We start from the raw sequence: 19,102 nt of genomic DNA on the forward strand, positions 1-19,102 counted from the left end.
CACTAAATGCATAAATTTGTTTTCTGAGTTATCAATGAGTGTTAGAGGACATGTGTTTGAGAGAGAGTTTGCTTTACCTCTGAGTGGATCCAATGCTGGGAAGATGTTGCTTTCATGGCCACGTGTGGAGCTGGAGGCAACCTGAGAAACCACTCCCCTCCCACGGGCTCCCTCCTTGCTCAGCTGGGCTTGGCCAGGTGCCCTCCTTTGCACAGGGCCTGTGCACGCCTCCAGCATTACCCAGGCCACGTTGTGAGTGGGGAGTGGTCTATGCCATTACTCGTGAACCAATCAAGGGCAGGGACCTCTTTTCATTCACTCCCAGTAACTAATAATACCTGGCATATAGGAGGCTGTCAGAATTAAGTTCCTCAAACAAACAAAACTGTAGGGTCCCATTAGTGGCTCCCTGATAAAATTATGAATGTGAAATCAAAGACCCAACACTGACCTTCAGCAGTCTCATCAGGACACCCGTCAAGGGCTGGGGCAGGGGCAAGGTGGGAGGTGTCTGAGAACAACCCCTCACTCAGATCATTGACCAACCACCCAACACAGGAGAAAAACAACATCAGAGGATTAGCAACCTGAGCAGAGAGGCCAACTAAAAACAGTCAGGTTTCAAGTCCAGAACCATGTGATACAGATGCGATCTCACCCAACTCTGGGGAGAGATGGGAAATAGTTCAAAAAACAAAGTCCACTTCGGAGACATGATTTTATTCTAAAAGCGCTGAAACTCGACTAGTCTTTTATTTTTCCCACTTGGCTTCTCAAAAAGGGCGGCATAGTTAGGAATTCTCTTTGATGTGGTTTTACGGCAGTATTCCCTTCTTCTCTATTCTTTTCCACGAGAACATTCACTTTGATCCGACTTCTACTGCATGGCTGCAGGAGTGGATATGCAGTGATGCTTTCAAACTCCTTCACCTCTCTCTTTGCTCTCCTGTGTCTCCCATGGGTCAGCGGCGTGTTCTGGCCTTTTCTCAAGACTCCCTCCTTGAGTCTCTGTTTTCCCAGCTCTCTGCCCCGCAGCATGCGTTCCTGGTGACCTTTAATTTGTACCTGCTCCCTCTGGCTCACTTGCTTTCTCCTCTGTGCGCTCAGGATGCTGTGCTCCTCTGGCACAATTCTGGGGAAGGTGGTTTCACCAGGAGCCTGTAGTAATGGCCTACATGTCTTATTCTTAACCTCTTTGACCTGACCTGCTCTCTGGATGTGACTTTCTATGTGTCCCCCCTCCCTCGCAGGAACCAAATAATACCGTTTTTGTCTCTCCACGCTTTGGGTTGTTTCCCCCTTCAATTTCTTCTCCATTTCACACCCTGTCTCTTGTTCCCTCATCTCCAGTATTCTTTTATTATAGTAAGACTCTGTTTTGGCAAGCCAGTAGTCATGAGAAAGAGCCTGCTCCCTACACAGTGTCTCGTACTCCTCCTGGTATTTCTGAGTTATCAGTTGTCTTGTCGCTGTTGTATGCACACCACCCAGACTCTGTCAAAGTGAGGTAGAGGATTTCATAATGGGACCATCTTTTCACTCTGAACACATTTAAACAGGAGCATACCCTCATTACTGACAGCCAGAAAAGATATGTGGGTGTAATAATTGTGATTTCTACTCCCATCACTCCTAGGTGAACCCATGAGCTCTGAAAGTTAAATTACCCCACCAAAATCAATAACTAGTGCTTTAAAAATATAGTATTGGGTGCTTTCAACATAGTATTTTGTTTTGCAAGCATAGATATAGTGAAACACATCTGCCAGTGTAGACAGGGGTCACCTGGGCAGGGTTTTAAACCCAAGGCTCCTCTCCTAGTAGTTCCAAACCATATGACGTGAAGATTACTTACCAAGATTTTCTTCTCCAGTGGGGACAGCTGACCTGTAGCAATCCTGGGGTCTGTAGACATTTTAGCCCAGGACAATCTGGAAGATAAAAAGGCAGAGGTAGATTGGCACATAAGCAGTGTCAGAACATATCTACTCACTTACTGACTGAACCAAAAAACCGAAGTGTTTTGGTCAAGGCCAAGGGCATGTCCCCCCAGAAAGAGAAAACCTGCTAAGAGGCAGGGCTACTCCAGGGCCATGTCCTCCATGGGAAACCACTGCATCCCTGTGGTGGAGAATTTAATAAGAGCATAAAATCTTCTCATAGAAACAAAAGGCACACATGTCCCGTGGATTCCACGTGAGCCACTCTGAGTCTCGAATCTGGGACTGGGAGGGGGAAGAGACCCGCTCCTTGGTGAGGCGCTGCACAGGCACATCTCCGCTGGACGGCTCAGTGTCCCAGCCGCCCTCTCTGGGGACAGTCCCACACCGCAGGGTCAGGAGTCTGTTCTCTTTCCGCAGTTTCTCGGTCCGGGCCCTCTCCGCCTCTATCAGCACATACAGCATCTCTGCCTTCCAACCTTTTGTTCTGAAACTCTGTTCTCATCTGATTGCCCACCCCTCCACACCTGCCGGCCTTACACTGCCACTCATCCTTCACCCCAGATCCATTATGAGACCATTCCCCATTGAACCCCCTTAGGATAGGAATTTGGGGTGACTTTTTGTAATTGGTCAGGCTGATGGCTACACAAGGCTGCCAACGTTTCATGTGTCATTCCTGGTCTGAGTCACTATGAGGTCGTAGTGGAGCCACTGGGGGTGTCTGGCACATCACCTCTGTGCCTCTGTTTGTGGTATTTATGGTAAAGAGCATGGGCTCTGAAGCCTGCCCAAGCTGTTTGAGCCCTAATTCCATGGCTTCTGAGGTGTGTGACTCAGGGCAAGTAGCCATCTCTAAGTCAGGTTCCTCATCTATAAAATGGAGATGTAAGACAAAAACCTGCTTCTCAGGGGTCATAAAGAACAAAGGTGGTTTAGATGGAAGAGCCTCGCACAATGCTTGACATATGGTAAGTCCCTATAAGATGGCAGTCATCTCTCTTCCACAGGTCAAGCCCTGGCTCTCTATAAAGTCTTTCTGGATGATTCTGTGTAACAGTGATTTTGCCTTCTGAACACTTAACATTTTCTACTTCTACGATTCATTTGAAAACCAATCGGGGTTTACACCGAGACACCCATATTCCTGTATCATTTTTAACATTTTCATGCTGAAATTTAGACTCTTAAAGGGTGTAACTACAATTTATATCTACAAACACAATGTGGTTATATTATTGTAATGAATCTGGTATCAAACATTGGATCTCCCTGACCTCTTAGGCACATTCCTGTTTGCCTATAAATACCTTTTTATATTGTTTTAATTTAACTTTTAGGTAACATACATTGCAATGACCCATGTTGATATTTTAAAAATATGACCACCTTACTTATTTCTCCATACACAGAATCTAGCACAGCACCTAACATGAGTATGTGATCCCAAGTGCTCAAAATGATCTGTTGGTTGATCATCCCTATCACATGACATGGGCATCTTCCTCTCTTACATTCCCTGTACTGCCGTATCTCCCTTTTCACTGGGACACTTGCTAGTCTCCCTTAAGGTGTACAAGCACTTCCGTGTCCTGTGCTGGTCCTTGACTCTCACTCTGCCCTCCCAGTACTCGGACTGCATTCTAATCCTTTGTGCTCCTGATGGTCAGATAATAGTCTGCAACTTTGCAGCCCAGCCTTGGCCTAAAGACTGGGCATAAGTGCCTCACCAGTGAGGTTGTGTTGGGAAAGGGCCACGCCTCACAACTCTGGCACATGAGGACAGTATTCAGCTCACGGTGGTTGGGCACTGAATACTGGTCAAAGTGAAAAGGGAGAGAGAGAGGGGAAGAGCTCATTTCGATGTCCATTTCCAAAGGACACACATAGAAACTGCCTACACAATGGGCTCAGCACCAGACCCCCTTAAGACCACGTGACAGCCAGGTAAGTGAAATTATGGGGCCTGTCTTGCTCAGTAGCTTGCTCCGAGTTTCAATCCCTTCACTACTGTGTGTTTCCATTACTGCAGAAAACGGTGGAGCGGGGCCCTTCCCGAGGAGGGAATCACAGCTCATCTCCAGAAGGTACAGAAGGTACAGCTCATCTCCAGAAGTGGCTCCACCACTCCGTATGTAAAGGACTCGGCACAGCCGTCCGCTTGGCTGGGCTGGTGGGCTGGGAGGGAAGTAGGACCGCCAACGAGAGGCCGTCCCTTCAGGATCACGAGTTTCTACTTTAGACTGTAGGTTACAGACGAATGAAAACAGCTCGGTCTTGTGTGGTTTAACTCACGTATTACGGAAATGTCTGCTGTCTACCCAGTGGACGTCGGCAATTCGCAGTTGGCTGGACAGGAGCCGGAGGCCCCGGTGGAGGTGGGTCCCAGACCCGAAGTCAGCCTACGGCATGGGGAAACGCTACCCACGGCCGTGGCCTCACCTGGGAGGCGTGTCAGGACCTGTCCCGCTTCCCCAGATCCACCCGCAGCACCTCCTGCGCCTCAAGAAGCCCGCTCACTCCTCCTCGGGCCCAGGGCAGCCCCCGAGGCGGGCGTGCGGGGCAGGAGGCCCCGGGAGCGCAGGAACCTGACGGTCCGGACTCCGAGCTGAGCTTTCATCCTCAGCGCAGCCCCAAGAGGGAAATTCCGGCTCTAGGGCCGCACAGTCCCAAGAAATCAAGTATTCGGGAAGGCTCCTTCGTTTTTCAGGGGCAGCGCCCCAACGATTGAGCCAAGAAAACAACTATCCCAGGACTGGATCCTCAGGGGGGGAGCGACCGGAGGCGCAATGCTCATTACCCAGTTTCCCGAACCCGCAGAACCAGGGGGAAGGCAGCGCCCCTACGTCCTCCGCAGACGTCCTGATCCTGCTCGGGGAACCTCCGGCCACAGCCGCGCTCACTTATGACGTCACAGCAAATGGCGCCTGCAGCTGGGTCGCGGGGACAGGCCGGTCGCGGTCGCGCTCACGTATGACGTCACAACCAATGGCGCTCGCCTCGCGTTGCGCGACACGCTTTGCGCAGTCGCGGTCGGGCGGAGAGGAGGAGGGCTCGGTGGAGGGCACCGGCGAGGCCCGCCCACGTCCAGGGACCGACAAGGAGACCGGCGGGGAGACCGGCCGCTAGCGCGCGCACAGACCCCTACCTCGTGTGGCTCATGGACTCTGGGCGCTCCCGCTCCCACTTCCAGTCGGACCTGGACTTCTGTCCGGACTGCGGCTCCATCCTGCCCCTGCCCGGGGTTGAGGACACGGTCACCTGTATCCGCTGTGGCTTTTCCGTCGACGTGCGAGGTGAGGGGCTGGCGCGGCGGCCGGAGCCTGCGGGCGCGGGGAGTGGGGTCAGCGCCCCCTCCCCGCCCATGTCCATAACCCGTTCTCGCTGCGCGCAGACTTCGAGCAGAAGGTGGTCAGGACCACGTTTGTGTTCCACAAGGTGGGGACGGCGGTGCCCGTGGCGGCGGACGAGGGGCCTGAGTTCCAGGGGCCCGTGGTAAGTAACCGACGTCGCGGACTGGCCCCAGCAGGGAGCGCGGGGAGGAAATGCAGGCGTGAGCGCAGAGATCGGGACCCAGATCCCGGAGAGGGAAGCGGGGTGTCTGCAGCAGCAGCGTGTGGTGTGAGGACCGTGGACTCTGGTTCCGGGTGGGCCCCCCAGGACCCCCTGACACGCCCGTGCTGACCCGCCAGGTGGACCGGCGCTGCTCGCGATGCGGCCACGAGGGAATGGCATACCACACCCGGCAGATGCGCTCAGCCGACGAAGGGCAGACCGTCTTCTACACCTGCACCAGCTGCAGGTGCGTGTCCTGCTGCCTTCTGCCCCTTCTCTGTTCGCTAACCACACTGATGCGCTGATTTGCTCCCTGTGCGGGATAAACCGTTAGTTTCTCTGTTCCCATCCCTTATTTCTGTTCAGTTCAGGTAATAGGGGGATTTGTGGGGTTTTATTTTTGAAAATTACATTTCTCTTAGCCTTTTTATAGCCAGTGAACTAACCCTTTTGAGATATGTAAAAGCAAAAGGAAAACTGGAAGGCGAGTATTGCTCGCATGTTATGTTGGAATTTCCCCTACACTCGAGTTAGTTTTCCTTTTCTGAGCATTAATCGCGTGTGCCTTCAGTCCTTCGTCTTTGGTGTTCTGTAGTTTCACCAAAGTATATCAGGATGTGCTTTCTTTTCTTGATCCTGTGCTGGACTTTCTAAAACAGGATTATTTTCCTCCGTCATCCTTGGAAAATTATCAGCCATTATCTCACTAAATATCGCTTTTACCCCATGTTCTCAACTTTCACATTCTAGAGCTCTAATCAGTTTATTAAGCCCCCTTCTGTGTTTCATTTTTTTCCCATCCCTTTTCTCATCATGCTGCCTCTGGGTTAATTCTTACAGCCTCCTACAGTTCACTAATTCTGTCTTCAGTTTATTCCAATTATTGTTACTTAAAAATTTTTTTTGAGTTCTACTTATTTTTCAAATATCTTCTGTCATAATTAATAATTCCCAATTTCTAAATCATACTTTATTTATTTATTTTTAAAATTTTATTTTAGAGCGCAAGTGGGAGAGAGAGGGGCAGAGGGACAGAGGGAATCTCAAGCAGGCTCCATGCTCAGCGCAGAGCCCAATACAGGGCTTGATCCCATGACCCTGAGATCATGCCCTCAGCCGAAATCAAGAGTCAGATGCTCCAGTTAATACGTCCCGCTTCTGATTTCGGCTTAGGTCGTGATCTCAGGGTTCCAGACTTCCAGCCCCACGTTGGGATCTGTGTGCAGAGCCTGCTTATGATTCTCTCTGTCTGCCCCTCCCCCGCCTTGCTCTCTCTCAAACTAAACAAATAAACTTAAAAGAAGAGATGCTCCACCGATTGAACCACCCAACCTTAGGAAGTGCTCCTAAGATTTTATTTTTAAGTGACCTCTACACCCAATATGGGGCTCAAACTCAGAACCCTGAGATCAAGAGTGACATGCACCTGGAATCAGCCAGCCAGGTGCCCCATTTGTTAACTTTTTTTTTTAGTTGTTTATTTTTGAAAGAGAGAGTGTGAGCAGAGGAGGGGCAGAGAGAGAGGGAGACAGAGTCCCAAGCAGGCTCCACGCTGTCAACTGAGCCTGATGCTCAACCGACTGAGCCACCCAGGTGTCCCTCCTCCTTTGATCTTTTAATTGAATGTCTTGTCTTATGCTGGAGCCTCTTCTTTTGCTCAAATATAATGACTCCTTTCTTTCTCCATAGGTTTCAGGAGAAAGAAGACTCTTGATTTTTTTTTCCTGGGCGACTCAGCGATCCCTCCCTCTTCTCTTCCTTGGAAGGTGAAGGATATTGGGTTCTTAGATCCCTTGTCCATCCTAGGTGCAATGGTTTGCTCCCATAGGACATTATTATGTGTCATTGTCCCCAGAGTACACTTACTCTATTTTTCCTTATTAAAGTTATATTTTTTTATATAAGCCAGACATCTGTATGTTATTTATAATATGTCTTGTTCTGACAGGAATTTAAATGAACTTACAGAGATATATTTGTTCTTTCAGTGAGTATATGAGCTACAAAAAATAATATAAATTAGAACAAGAAAGAAAAAAAAAGAGCCAAGAATGGGACTAATATAAAAAAGTAATTATAAGTCTTCCATCACTAAATGTATTTGGTTCCTGAGTTTAGGGAAACAAACATAGGAGTTGGGAGAGTGGGATATTCAACAGGTAACTTAACCAGATCTCTTGACATGTGAATTTGGACAACAAAACATCTGTTACCAAGGGATAACAGTATGTACTTGGTACCAATGGACACTTTGAAAATTGTTTTGCTATTGCCCTTGAGATAAATGTAATACATATTCATCATAATCATATATAGAGAGGCAAAAAGAAAAGAGTATTTTTTTGTGAATCCCACTGCACAGAGATACTGTCTTTTTTAATGGGCTTTACTATACATGCTGAGTTGTATCTTGATTTTTATCAGTTTGAACCAAAAACTTGTAGTTCAAACACAACATATTCAGATTTACTCTGGAAATCTGTATTTTTGCATTCCTTGGCTTAAATGGTGATCAAAGGGTGATAGTAACCATGATTACCTTGTAATTGTATGGCCTTTATATGTTCAGGGCTCTCAAACTTACCCTGTCTTGTTGTTTGTTTTTAATTTTTTTTTTAAAGTTTATTTTTGAGAGAGAAACAGTGTGACTAGGGGAGGGGCAGAGAGAGGGAGACACACAATCAGAAGCAGGCTCCAGGCTCCGAGCTATCAGCACAGAGCCCGATTTGGGGCTCAAACTCACCAACCATGAGATCATGACCTGAGCCGAAGTCAGACACTTAGCCGACTGAGCCACCCAGGTGCCCCTACCCTGTCTTGTTTGACCCTCATAGCAACTTGGAGGGATGCACAGGGCAGACTTCACCCTGCATCTGAACTTTCCCACCCCACTTCTGAAATCTGAAACAAATCTGTTTTATCTACCCCATTTTAAGCCTTCCCTGGCCCATAACACCGACTGGGTAAGGTCCAAGTTTCTGAGCAACATACGGGACCTCCTGCATAAGCGCACCTACCTGCCAAGCCTCACCTGATACTCCTCTTACATCCCAAGCAACGCAAAACTGCGTTTTCTTCAGCGCACACACTGAATTTGTAAACAGCTCTCTACCAAACAAAAAGCCATTTGCCGCCTTCCAGTTCCTTTTACCCCTCTTTGCTGCCTTAGAAACATGCACCTGTTTCTATCATAACACAAACTTACGACCATTTCTGTGCTTGATCGTACTCCCCTCCACCCCAGAGAGCGTGCTGGCAAGAAATAAGTAAATTCAGTTTCACAGAAGAGATTAGTATCTTTCAGTGTCTAAGATGTTAGTCCTACAGCTTCCCCATCAGGCTGGGAGCTGTAAGGCCGAACACAGAGCCAGCAACAATCCCAGTTGAAGGCCCCATTAAGGACCTTGCCCCAACACCTGCACACACAGGGCGACCGCCAGAACCCATTCTTTTATTTACTTTATTTTTTAAGGTTTATTTATATTGAGAGACAGAGAAGTTCACACAAGGTCTGCGCTGTGAGTGCGGAGCCCCACGAAGGACTCCATCCCACGATCCTGGGATCATGACCCAACTGGTAATCAAGGGTCTGGCGCTCCAGGACTGAGCCACTCAGGTGCCCCCCACCCCACAACCCATTCGTGATCGAGTGCTTCTCCCTGCTCCTGGGGCCCAATTCTCCATTCCCAGAGGCAAGGAAACGGAAGACCGGCTCAGGCGGGGTGGTTACTACCGCCAGGACAGATGTTCTCCCCTGCACCTGCACCCCCATCCCGTACCCCCAACCCCACTGCACCGGCCAGCAACCGCATCCGCACCCACTGCACCGGGGGCCGCACCCCTATCCCGCATCCCCACACCCGCGCTGCGGCGCCCCACGGGCTCTGCCCTTCCGGACCGCCCCTCCTGGCGCTACTCCGCAGCGCTTGCGCCCCGCCGCCCACGCGCCACACCCGCAGTGACGCCTCTTCCGCCAAGTCAGTGGCTTCTGCTGGCGGCGCCTGCGCACTGTCACGTTACGGCGGAACTAATCCGGCGACGCCTGCGCTTAGACGCGTGCAGTGCCGTGGAAGGGAGAAGGGGAATTACGGAGTGCGTCACACCCGGAAGCAGCGGGCCGGAAGTGGGGTTGGACAGGTTCTCCCCAGGGGTGGGGAAACGGAGGCCCAGGAGGAGGGGGAAAAAAGAAGGTGGAGGATCCTGGCTGCCACCCTGAGTCCGGCCCGGCCCGCTTAGAACCCTGAGACACAGAGAAAAGGAAGGGCGTGTCGTCCCCCTTCCTCCCCTCCTTCCTGTCCTCAGCCTTAGCCATGGCCGAGGCAGGGGCCGGGCTGAGTGAGACCGTCACTGAGACAACGGTTACCGTGACAACCGAGCCCGTGAGAAAGGCGGGAGGGGGGGGGGCGGTGATACCGGGAGGGAGAGGATAGGGCTGTGGGCCGAGTGGGGTCGGATACCTGGGCCGGGGACAGTCGCCAGTACTGGGGCTTTGGGCAGCGGTAGAGATGCTGCCGGAGGCTACTAAGGCGACACGTGACAGAGAGTTACCGTCGGGGCGCAGGAGCTGCTGCGCGCGGGCGGGGCTGGAGACCCAGGGACCGGAGCTCGGGGTGTCGGGGTGAGGGGGGCGGGGGGATCGAAGGGCTCCATGCGAAGGCTTGGCTGCAGGCAGGCTGGCCGCCCGCACAGCTGCCAGCACGTGTTTGTGCAAGGGGTGGGCGTGAAGGGAGGTGCAGTGGTCGCGGGAAGGAGAAGGGCGAGATGGGAGAACTGTTGAGAAATAGAGACACAAGTAGCCTGCCTGCAAGAACGGGTTGAGTTGCTTTCAGAAAGAGAGGGTGTAGTCGTTACCCCCGGGTTATGGGGGGACGCGTGGGTGCGAGGGGGTAGGTAGGTAGGTAAGAAGAGGGGAGCGCCAGGCTTGAGGATGGGAGAGATCAGGACTGGTTCTTTCTCTATGGGAGTCAAGGGTTAGGTACTGGGGACTGAGGAGATCGTGCTCAGGTACTAATACCACCGAGGAGGATTTGGGGAGGAAGACGGAGAAACAGCGAGGATTATGTTTTCCTTTGAAGACTTGCTGGGACCTTCCCTAGGTTAGGAACTGTGTCTTCCCCATGTCCTAGCAGTTGTCACAACCCCCCAAGGGTCTCCTTGAGGTCAGAGACCTGCTCCAGTTGCCCTTTCCCTGCACTCGGCTCCTCTGTTGGTCTGTCTGGGACACTAACTGAACCGGGCCCCCGGGAGGGAGCTGGGCAGGTCAGGAGGAGGGGGCTAGCTGTGTCTGTCCGTCCTTCTTAACCTTCCAGGAGAACCGGAGCCTGACCATCAAATTACGGAAGCGGAAGCCAGAGAAGAAGGTAGAATGGACGAGTGACACTGTGGACAATGAGCACATGGGACGCCGCTCATCAAAGTGTGAGTGTTTCCCTCTTCCATCTGTTCACACCTGCCCACAGGCCTGTCTGCCACCTGCTCACACCGGCTCCCAGGCCTGTCTGCCACCTGCTCACACCTGCTCACACCTGCCCACAGGTCTGTCTGCCACCTGCTCACACCTGCCCCCAGGCCTTTGCTGCCACCTTCTCATATCGGCTCACATCTGCCCACAGACCTGTCTGCCACCTGCTCACACCTGCCCAGGGGCCTGTCACTGCCACCTGCTCACACCTACCCACAGGCCTGTCTGCCACCTGCTCACACCTGCCTACAGGCCTGTCTGCCACCTGCTCACACCTGCCTACAGGCCTGTCTGCCACCTGCTCACACCTGCCCAGGGGCCTGTCACTGCCACCTGCTCACACCTACCCACAGGCCTGTCTGCCACCTGCTCACACCTGCTCACACATGCCCACAGGCCTGTCTGCCATCTGCTCACACCTGCCCACAGGCCTGTTGCTGCCACCTTCTCACACCTGCTCACACCTACCCACAGGCCCATCTGCCACCTGCTCACACCTGCCCCCAGGCCTGTCTGCCACCTGCTCACACCTGCTCATACCTGCCCACAGGTCTGTCTGCCACCTGCTCACACCTGCCCAGGGGCCTGTCACTGCCACCTGCTCACACCTGCCCCAGGCGTGTCTGCCACCTGCTCACACCTGCTCACACCTGCCCACAGGTCTGTCTGCCACCTGCTCGCCCCTGCCCAGGGGCCTGTCACTGCCACCTGCTCACACCTGCTCACACCTGCCCCAGGCCTGTCTGCCACCTGCTCACACCTGCCCCAGGCCTGTCTGCCACCTGCTCACACCTGCTCACACCTGCCCACAGGTCTGTCTGCCACCTGCTCACACCTGCGCAGGGGCCTGTCACTGCCACCTGCTCACACCTGCTCACACCTGCCCATAGGTCTGTCTGCCACCTGCTCACACCTGCCCCCAGGCCTGTTGCTGCCACCTTCTCATATCGGCTCACATCTGCCCACAGACCTGTCTGCCACCTGCTCACACCTGCCCAGGGGCCTGTCACTGCCACCTGCTCACACCTACCCACAGGCCTGTCTGCCACCTGCTCACACCTGCCTACAGGCCTGTCTGCCACCTGCTCACACATGCCCACAGACCTGTCTGCCACCTGCTCACACCTGCCCAGGGGCCTGTCACTGCCACCTGCTCACACCTACCCACAGGCCTGTCTGCCACCTGCTCACACCTGCCTACAGGCCTGTCTGCCACCTGCTCACACATGCCCACAGACCTGTCTGCCACCTGCTCACACCTGCCCAGGGGCCTGTCACTGCCACCTGCTCACACCTACCCACAGGCCTGTCTGCCACCTGCTCACATCTGCTCACACATGCCCACAGGCCTGTCTGCCATCTGCTCACACCTGCCCACAGGCCTGTTGCTGCCACCTTCTCACACCTGCTCACACCTACCCACAGGCCCATCTGCCACCTGCTCACACCTGCTCACACCTGCCCACAGGTCTGTCTACCACCTGCTCACACCTGCCCAGGGGCCTGTCACTGCCACCTGCTCACACCTGCCCCAGGCCTGTCTGCCACCTGCTCACACCTGCTCACACCTGCCCACAGGTCTGTCTGCCACCTGCTCGCCCCTGCCCGGGGGCCTGTCACTGCCACCTGCTCACACCTGCTCACACCTGCCCCCAGGCCTGTCTGCCACCTGCTCACACCTGCCCCCAGGCCTGTCTGCCACCTGCTCACACCTGCCCCAGGCCTGTCTGCCACCTGCTCACACCTGCTCACACCTGCCCACAGGTCTGTCTGCCACCTGCTCGCACCTGCCCAGGGGCCTGTCACTGCCACCTGCTCACACCTGCCCCAGGCCTGTCTGCCACCTGCTCACACCTGCTCATACCTGCCCACAGGTCTATCTGCCACCTGCTCACACCTGCCCCCAGGCCTGTTGCTGCCACCTTCTAATACTAGCTCACATCTGCCCACAGACCTGTCTGCCACCTGCTCACACCTGCTCACACCTACCCACAGGCCCCTCTGCCACCTGCTCACACCTGCCCCCAGGCCTGTTGCTGCCACCTTCTCATACCGGCTCACATCTGCCCACAGACCTGTCTGCCACCTGCTTATACCTGCTCACACCTGCCCAGGGGCCTGTCTGCCACCTGCTCACACCTGCTCATACATGCCCATAGGCCTGTCTGCCACCTGCTCACACCTACCCACAGGCCCATCTGCCACCTTCTCACACCTGCCCACAGCCTGTCACTGTCTACTTCTCACACCTGTTCACACCTGCCCAGGGGCCTGTCACTGCCTCAGTGATTCCAGGCATCGGGGACATGAGGCTAAGACTGGAGGAAAAGGGAGGGAGGGCTTGTCCTGGGACAGACCAGGGCCTGAAATCAGGAGGCATCAGCGGGCAGAAGCGAGGCTTTAGACCCTGGCCAACAGGAGGAGGGTTTGGAGGCCTGAGTCCCCGGGGGGTGGGCCTGGGGAAGCTGGGTCTTGCACGGTGGAAGCAGTTGTTACTGAGATCTGGTGGGTGAGGAACTGACTGTATCTTAACTTTTGTCCCTTTTTTACTGGGCTCCTCCCTCCAAATCCAGGCTGCTGTATTTATGAGAAACCTCGGGCCTTTGGCGAGAGCTCCACTGAGAGCGATGAGGAAGAAGAAGAGGGCTGTGGTCATACACACTGTGTACGGGGCCACCGCAAGGGACGGCGTCGTGCAACCCCAGGACCGAGCCCCAGCACCCCTCCCCAGCCTCCTGACCCCTCCCAGCCTCCTCCAGGGCCAATGCAGCACTAAATTCCTCTCTGCCCCACCATTCCTGTGTCTGTCTGGCCCTGAATGTATTCATGTGGCTACTTGGGGACTAAACCCATGGTTTGACCCCTTCTCCAGCCCCCTCCTGCCCTCTCCTCTGCCTGACGGAGGGAGGAGGAGAGGAGGGTGAACAGAGATCCTGGAATTCTGACTTGCTGCTATTCCAGAACCCAGGCTTCTGGGTTCTCCCAGCCCTCATTTCTCCTTCCGGTCCTCATCCTCTGCTCTCCTGGGATCCAGGCGTCTTGGTTCCAGTCTCTTCCCTTTGTTCTCACTGCCAAACTGCCTGTCCTGGGATCCAGGTCTCTTGGCCCCTTGCATTCTCTATTTGAGTCCCAAACACTTAAATTGGGTTTTCACCAGTCCCATCTTTCACTGCCAGAGTCCCAGTTAGATTCCGGGCAATCTTGCCCTAGCTATGCTTGTTAATCCTGGCTTGGAGCTCTTCCAGTAATGTATTTATATAAGCCTATGGGATGTGTGGGCTCCCAACCCTACCCCCTCATGTCCTCCAGAGGGGCTGGGAGAGAGAGAGGTCTTTGCTTTATCACCTTTAATGGAAAAGGACATAGTGATGGCCTCTCCTCACCCTTCTCACGTGATACAGGATCTGACAAAGCTGGCTTGGGGATTGGCCACTTAGAGCCAGCCTTCTCCTGCATCTTGTGGCTTCAGAGACAGATCCAGCTTTGTCCCAGGGACCTGGGTCCCTGGGAGAGGAAGCGAAAGGGAGGGAGCAAAGAGATGGGGATACGTCCCCTACACTACACTCTTACCCCTTCCTTCCTAGGCTTTGATGTTTCTGCCAGCCCAGATGCCCAGCTCCCAGCCCTCCCCACTCCTTACTGGGATCTTGAGATCATTTCCTAGGCCTCTTGCCATGCACAGTTGCAGAGATGAGTCAAATCATACCACCACTGAGATCTCATTTATTGCCACAGATGCACAAAATAAATAACCCAACATCTCAAAAAGTGTTAAATATGGGCCCATTTATACATATGGGGAAAGATGAGATGCTGTGTACAGGGATGGTTTGGGGGTGTTTGGGCCAACCCCCCCTGCTGAGGAGAGGAAAGGGAGGTAGCAGCCCTGGCTTACTGTGTGTGCAGGGGGGAGTCAGGAAGGTTCCTAATGGGACAAGGCTGTGAGCGAAGGAAGCAGTCACCATGGAGTAGAGCTGGCCTGCCCCCTCCCCAGAACAGCATTGAGCTCCATGGAGGGCTCTGAGACCCAGGCCAGAGTCTGGTGAATAAACCCCAGATTGGGCAGGGAAGTCGGAACCATGGCCCGAGGTGAAGGCACTGGGCCCTCTGAGACCAGCAGAGGCAGGGGTGGGAGGGGAACGCTTGGCTAGCGGGGCCTCTGCGTAGCGGACACCACCGTTGCCCAGTATTGGGGGGCAGGGCCTGTTCCCCAGCTCAGGTCCAGGGTAGCAGGCAGCCGTGGAGAGGCAGGTGGCAAGCGTCCCAGAGGGAGGGGCAGGAAGCCGGAGGCCAGCCAAGATCTTCCCGCTTGGGAGAAAAGAGACAGTGTGGCTGGGTGGGGGTGTGTGTGGGCGAGGCGGCTCCCGGCACAGGCGGGGGGAGGCGGCTCAGCCCTCTGCCGGCACGATGCGCAGCGGGGCGCGGGCGTCACGCGTGCAGAGCAGCGGGAAGACGCGCTGCCCCAGCGGCCCGGGCGCCTGGAAGGCGAAGAGCAGGTCGAGCGAGCGCCCGTCGTAGAAGGCCACTCGGCCGCGCTCCCAGTCCACGTCCACGCGGATGCGCCGCGGCGGGGGCCCCGTGCCGCCCACCGGGGTGGGCTCGGGCTCCGTGAGCGCCCACAGGCGGCCGGCGCGGCCCTCCACGGCCCACACGGCCCCCGCCGGGCACAGCCCCACGCGGCCCTTGCGTCGCACCGACTCGCCGGCCGCGCCCACGGCGTAGCGGGCTTCGCCGCTGTCCTGGTCCCCGTCCTCCCGGTCCCCGGCGGCGGCCGCGGTCTCCACCTCCCAGCAGTGCCGGCCAGCCCCGAAACCCTGCGCGCCCAGCACCGCCGGGAGCTGGTCGAAGCGCGCGGGGCCGTCGGGGGGCGCGGGCGTCCCCGGCGGGGCCAGCCGGACGCTGCGGCGGTCCGCTGAGATGAGCAGCTGGCGGTGTGCGGTGCCCGGGTCCAGGGTCAGGTCGGCTACGGAGGGGAAGAGGGGGGCCGGGTCAGGGTCAGGGGGGTCTGCGCAGCAGAGGGCACCAAAGAGGCCTCCCAACTGCTCCAGAGGCAGCTGTGGGGCCAGAGCGGGAGGAGACAACTGCCGCAGGGACGGGCCGCTTCCGTAGAACCGTCCTGGAGAAGCCCTGGCCGGCCTGGCGAAGGCGGCACAGGGCGAAGATCATGGAGAGGCTGCTTGGGTTGGGGGTTGGGAGAAGAGTGGGGCTGATCCAACTTCCAGGGAGGAGTGAGGACCGATACCTCATCTACTGTGGTGGTGGTGGGGCGTGGGAACTGGGTCAGCAGGATGCGGAAGGAAGGTGGCCCTGAGGAGGAGGACTGGCAGGGGGTGCTGGGACCCCAGGCAAAAGTGGGAGTGGCCTGGGGCAGAGGAGGAGAGAGAAACAATCCCGGCCCTGTGTGTATGGTTTGCTTTTGAGGAAAGGTTTCTGGATTGGGGTGCTAGAAGTATCCTGGGATATGGGGTACGGTAGGTAACAGGAGGGTGGGGCACCTTTCCTGGCAGGCTTTTTTTTTTTTTTTTTTTTTAAGAGTTCTTTTGTAGGTAATGTCTAGACCCTATGTGGGGCTAGAGCTCACAACCCGAAGATCAAGAGTTGCATGCTCAAAAAAAAGAGGGGGAGGGGGCGCCTGGGTGATGGCTCAGTCAGTTGAGTGGCTGACTCTTGATTTCAGCTTAGGTCATGATCCCAGGGTCGTGGGATCACGCCCTGAATCCGTCAGGCTCTGCACTGAATGTGGAGCCTGCTTGAGATTTATTCTCTCTCTCTTCCCCTCTACCCCTCCCCCCCCAAAACTGAAAACAAAACAAAACAAAAGCCCATGCATGTTGAGAAGACAACAGAGAGGACATCTGAGGGGGAAGGCTGGGAGAGAGGCAGGCCCATCCCACCAACACCAGCCTCGACTCCCAGAGCTGACACGGTGGGTTTCTGTGGTCCAGCCCCTCAGCGTGTGCTGCTTAGTGCTGCCTCAGGGAAGTCCCACAGACCCCAGAAGAGACTCGATCTTGTCTGAGAGGGAAGACTGTCACTCAGTGCATCCCTCCCTCCCCCCTTACCCGTCAGTCTGTGCAGCATGTTTTTGACCACTGGATAATCTTCGGGGACGTCGTCGTCTGAGTTAGATGACTTGGGTGTTGGGGCGTCAAGTCTGGACAGATGAGGGAGAAGGGTCAGGAAGTCCGTAGACACCCTCTGCCCTCTGACACCCCCACCCCGACCTCACTGACATCTCTGGGGCCCGGAAAAGCTGTGTGTGAGTGAGGACAGAGAGGAGCCCACGGAAAAGGTGACGGATGTGGCAGCTGGTGGTAGAAAGGAAGGAGCAGTAAAGCGGAACTCACCTCCTCCATGTCTTCCTCGTGTCCTGGGGTGGGCAGAAGAGAACATGGATGTGAGCTCTGGGCTTCGTCCTTGGGCGGCCCTCCCTATCCTCCCCTCCCTCAGGTAGCTGGGACTCGGTTGGTGAGCCCTGGCACCTCTCACAGTGACCTCTTCACCCCTGGGCTCCCCCTTTCCTCAGTCTTCCCTTGTCCTTTCATGGCCCTCCTTCCCCTCCATCACCGCCCACCGCCCTCCTCCCCTTCCCCAGCTTCATCCACACCTGGGACTTGCCCCCTTCACCCTTCAGAGTTCCCCGCCTGGCCTCATTCTGTGTCTCCTAATTTACCTTCCTGAGGGTGTCCCTCTCCTCCATCACTCTGACCAAACCCCCGAGCCCTGGGGCTAAGAGTTGGTGTATAAAAGCCTTGTAATAAAGCTGCTTCCCCTGTTGCCATAAAAGCCCAGTGGCGTTTATTGGGCCCTTGGCTTTGTGTCTCTACCCTGGCTTAGGCGGCAGCTGGACTCCAATGTGTCCCAGGAGGCCCAGCAGCTCAGGACACCGCGCTGGATGCCCTCCAAACACCAGGAACTCCCCTCCCCCCTCACTGTCCAGTGGGGATGACTGGAGCGGCCCAGTGTGGTGGCGAAGGGAGGGGCAATTTGCCTAATCACGCCAATTACACCTGGACTAATTAGGTCTATGTAGACTTCAAAGTGTGGAAGCAAGACCTGAGACCGGCTAGGCTGCTGGGGAGAAGCCAGTCAGGAGTCCCGGACGCCTGGGGGTCGGGCAGGGAGTAGGGGCAGGGAAGGTTAGGGTTAGGGCTAGGGTTAGGGTTAGGGGAGGGGCCCGGCCAGAGGCCGGGCTGCAGGCTCACGGGCCCCGCCTCCGCCGTCGCCTCTCCCGGCCAGGGGCCCTGGGAGGAGTGGAACAGGACGCTCACCAACAGCACGGCGAACGCTGCCCTCCTCCACTGATGGCCCCTGGCCGCCCTTCTCTCCGCTCCGGCTTCTCGCGCCCCGCCCCCCCACCAGATCCCGCCTTCCCCCCCCTCCCGCATCCTCCCCCAGGTTGGTTCCGACACCCACCGTCCCCCTCCCAAGACCCCGCCGTCCCCCTCGCGCCCTCCCCCAGGCTGTTTCCCACCCCCGCCATCCCTCCCCCAGACCCCACCGTCCTCCTCCCCCTGAGACCCCGCCGTCCCCCTCCCAAGACCCCGCCGTCCCCCTCGCGCCCTCCCCCAGGCTGTTTCCCACCCCGCCGTCCCCCCCCCCCAGACCTCACAGTCCCCCTCCCCTCAGACCCCGCCCCTCCACATTTCCCGCGCTCCGCGTCCCGTCTCCTTTCCTCTGCGCGCCTGAGACCCGCTCCCTTCTTGCTTCCCCACGTACTGCTGTCACCCCGCCCCGTTCCTCGGCCCCCACAGCCCCAGCGCGCCCCCAGCCCCGCCTCACCTCTCCGCGCGGGTCCAGGCAGCCCATGGTGGGGATGCGGCCCCCCCTGCGCCTCCCCGCGCGGGCGCCCGCCTCGGCCAGCTTGTCGCGCAGCCCCCGGCTGATGCGCACCTCCACCGCCAGCCGCACGTTAGACCTCAGGCTGCGGCGGGGGCACGGCTGGCCGCAGCGGGGGCAGGCGGGGGCGGGCGCCGGGTCGCCGCTGGCCGGAGGGGCGCCCCAGCGGCGGGCGAGGCACGCGCGGCAGAAGCTGTGCTCGCACGCCAGCAGCACCGGGTCCTCGAAGGGGCCCCCGCACAGCGGGCACGTCGCCAGCTGCTCCAGACGCTGCACCAGCCCCGGGCCCAGCTCGGGCGCCTCCATG

At 56.3% G+C, this 19,102-nt stretch overlaps 4 protein-coding genes across 7 annotated transcripts in view; 2 read left to right on the forward strand and 2 right to left on the reverse strand.

Moving 5' to 3' along the window:
• The window catches only part of ZFP57 (ZFP57 zinc finger protein), a 22,944-nt gene extending 18,041 nt beyond the window's left edge, over positions 1-4,903 (reverse strand). The window contains exons 1-2 of one of the 4 annotated variants that reach the window (XM_027051911.2): positions 4,741-4,903; positions 1,856-1,931 (exon numbers count right to left, since the gene is read on the reverse strand). In XM_027051911.2, the coding sequence (XP_026907712.2) occupies positions 1,856-1,915 (60 nt within the window). In that variant the 5' untranslated portion in view covers positions 1,916-1,931; positions 4,741-4,903. The other 3 variants (XM_027051912.2, XM_027051913.2, XM_027051909.2) reach the window with 3 other exon arrangements.
• Positions 4,904-4,948: 45 nt separating this feature from the next.
• On the forward strand, positions 4,949-7,399 carry POLR1H (RNA polymerase I subunit H). Its single transcript, XM_027051916.2, has 4 exons — positions 4,949-5,236; positions 5,335-5,435; positions 5,633-5,742; positions 7,185-7,399. Exons 1-4 carry the CDS (start codon positions 5,101-5,103, stop codon positions 7,207-7,209), a joined length of 372 nt encoding a protein of 123 aa, XP_026907717.1. The 5' UTR covers positions 4,949-5,100; the 3' UTR covers positions 7,210-7,399.
• Positions 7,400-9,599: 2,200 nt separating this feature from the next.
• PPP1R11 (protein phosphatase 1 regulatory inhibitor subunit 11) lies at positions 9,600-13,751 on the forward strand. Its single transcript, XM_027051843.2, has 3 exons — positions 9,600-9,874; positions 10,805-10,913; positions 13,530-13,751. The coding sequence occupies exons 1-3, from the start codon at positions 9,806-9,808 to the stop codon at positions 13,730-13,732; spliced, it is 381 nt and encodes a 126-aa protein (XP_026907644.1). The 5' UTR covers positions 9,600-9,805; the 3' UTR covers positions 13,733-13,751.
• Positions 13,752-14,659: 908 nt separating this feature from the next.
• On the reverse strand, positions 14,660-19,101 carry RNF39 (ring finger protein 39). Its single transcript, XM_027051842.2, has 4 exons — positions 18,739-19,101; positions 17,304-17,326; positions 17,019-17,110; positions 14,660-15,919 (listed from the first exon to the last, which is right to left on the reverse strand). The coding sequence occupies exons 1-4, from the start codon at positions 19,099-19,101 to the stop codon at positions 15,345-15,347; spliced, it is 1,053 nt and encodes a 350-aa protein (XP_026907643.1). The 3' UTR covers positions 14,660-15,344.
• Between the last annotated feature and the right edge of the window lies 1 nt (position 19,102).

This window comes from Acinonyx jubatus, chromosome B2 (genome assembly GCF_027475565.1).
Source record: "Acinonyx jubatus isolate Ajub_Pintada_27869175 chromosome B2, VMU_Ajub_asm_v1.0, whole genome shotgun sequence".
Lineage (NCBI taxonomy): Eukaryota > Metazoa > Chordata > Mammalia > Carnivora > Felidae > Acinonyx > Acinonyx jubatus.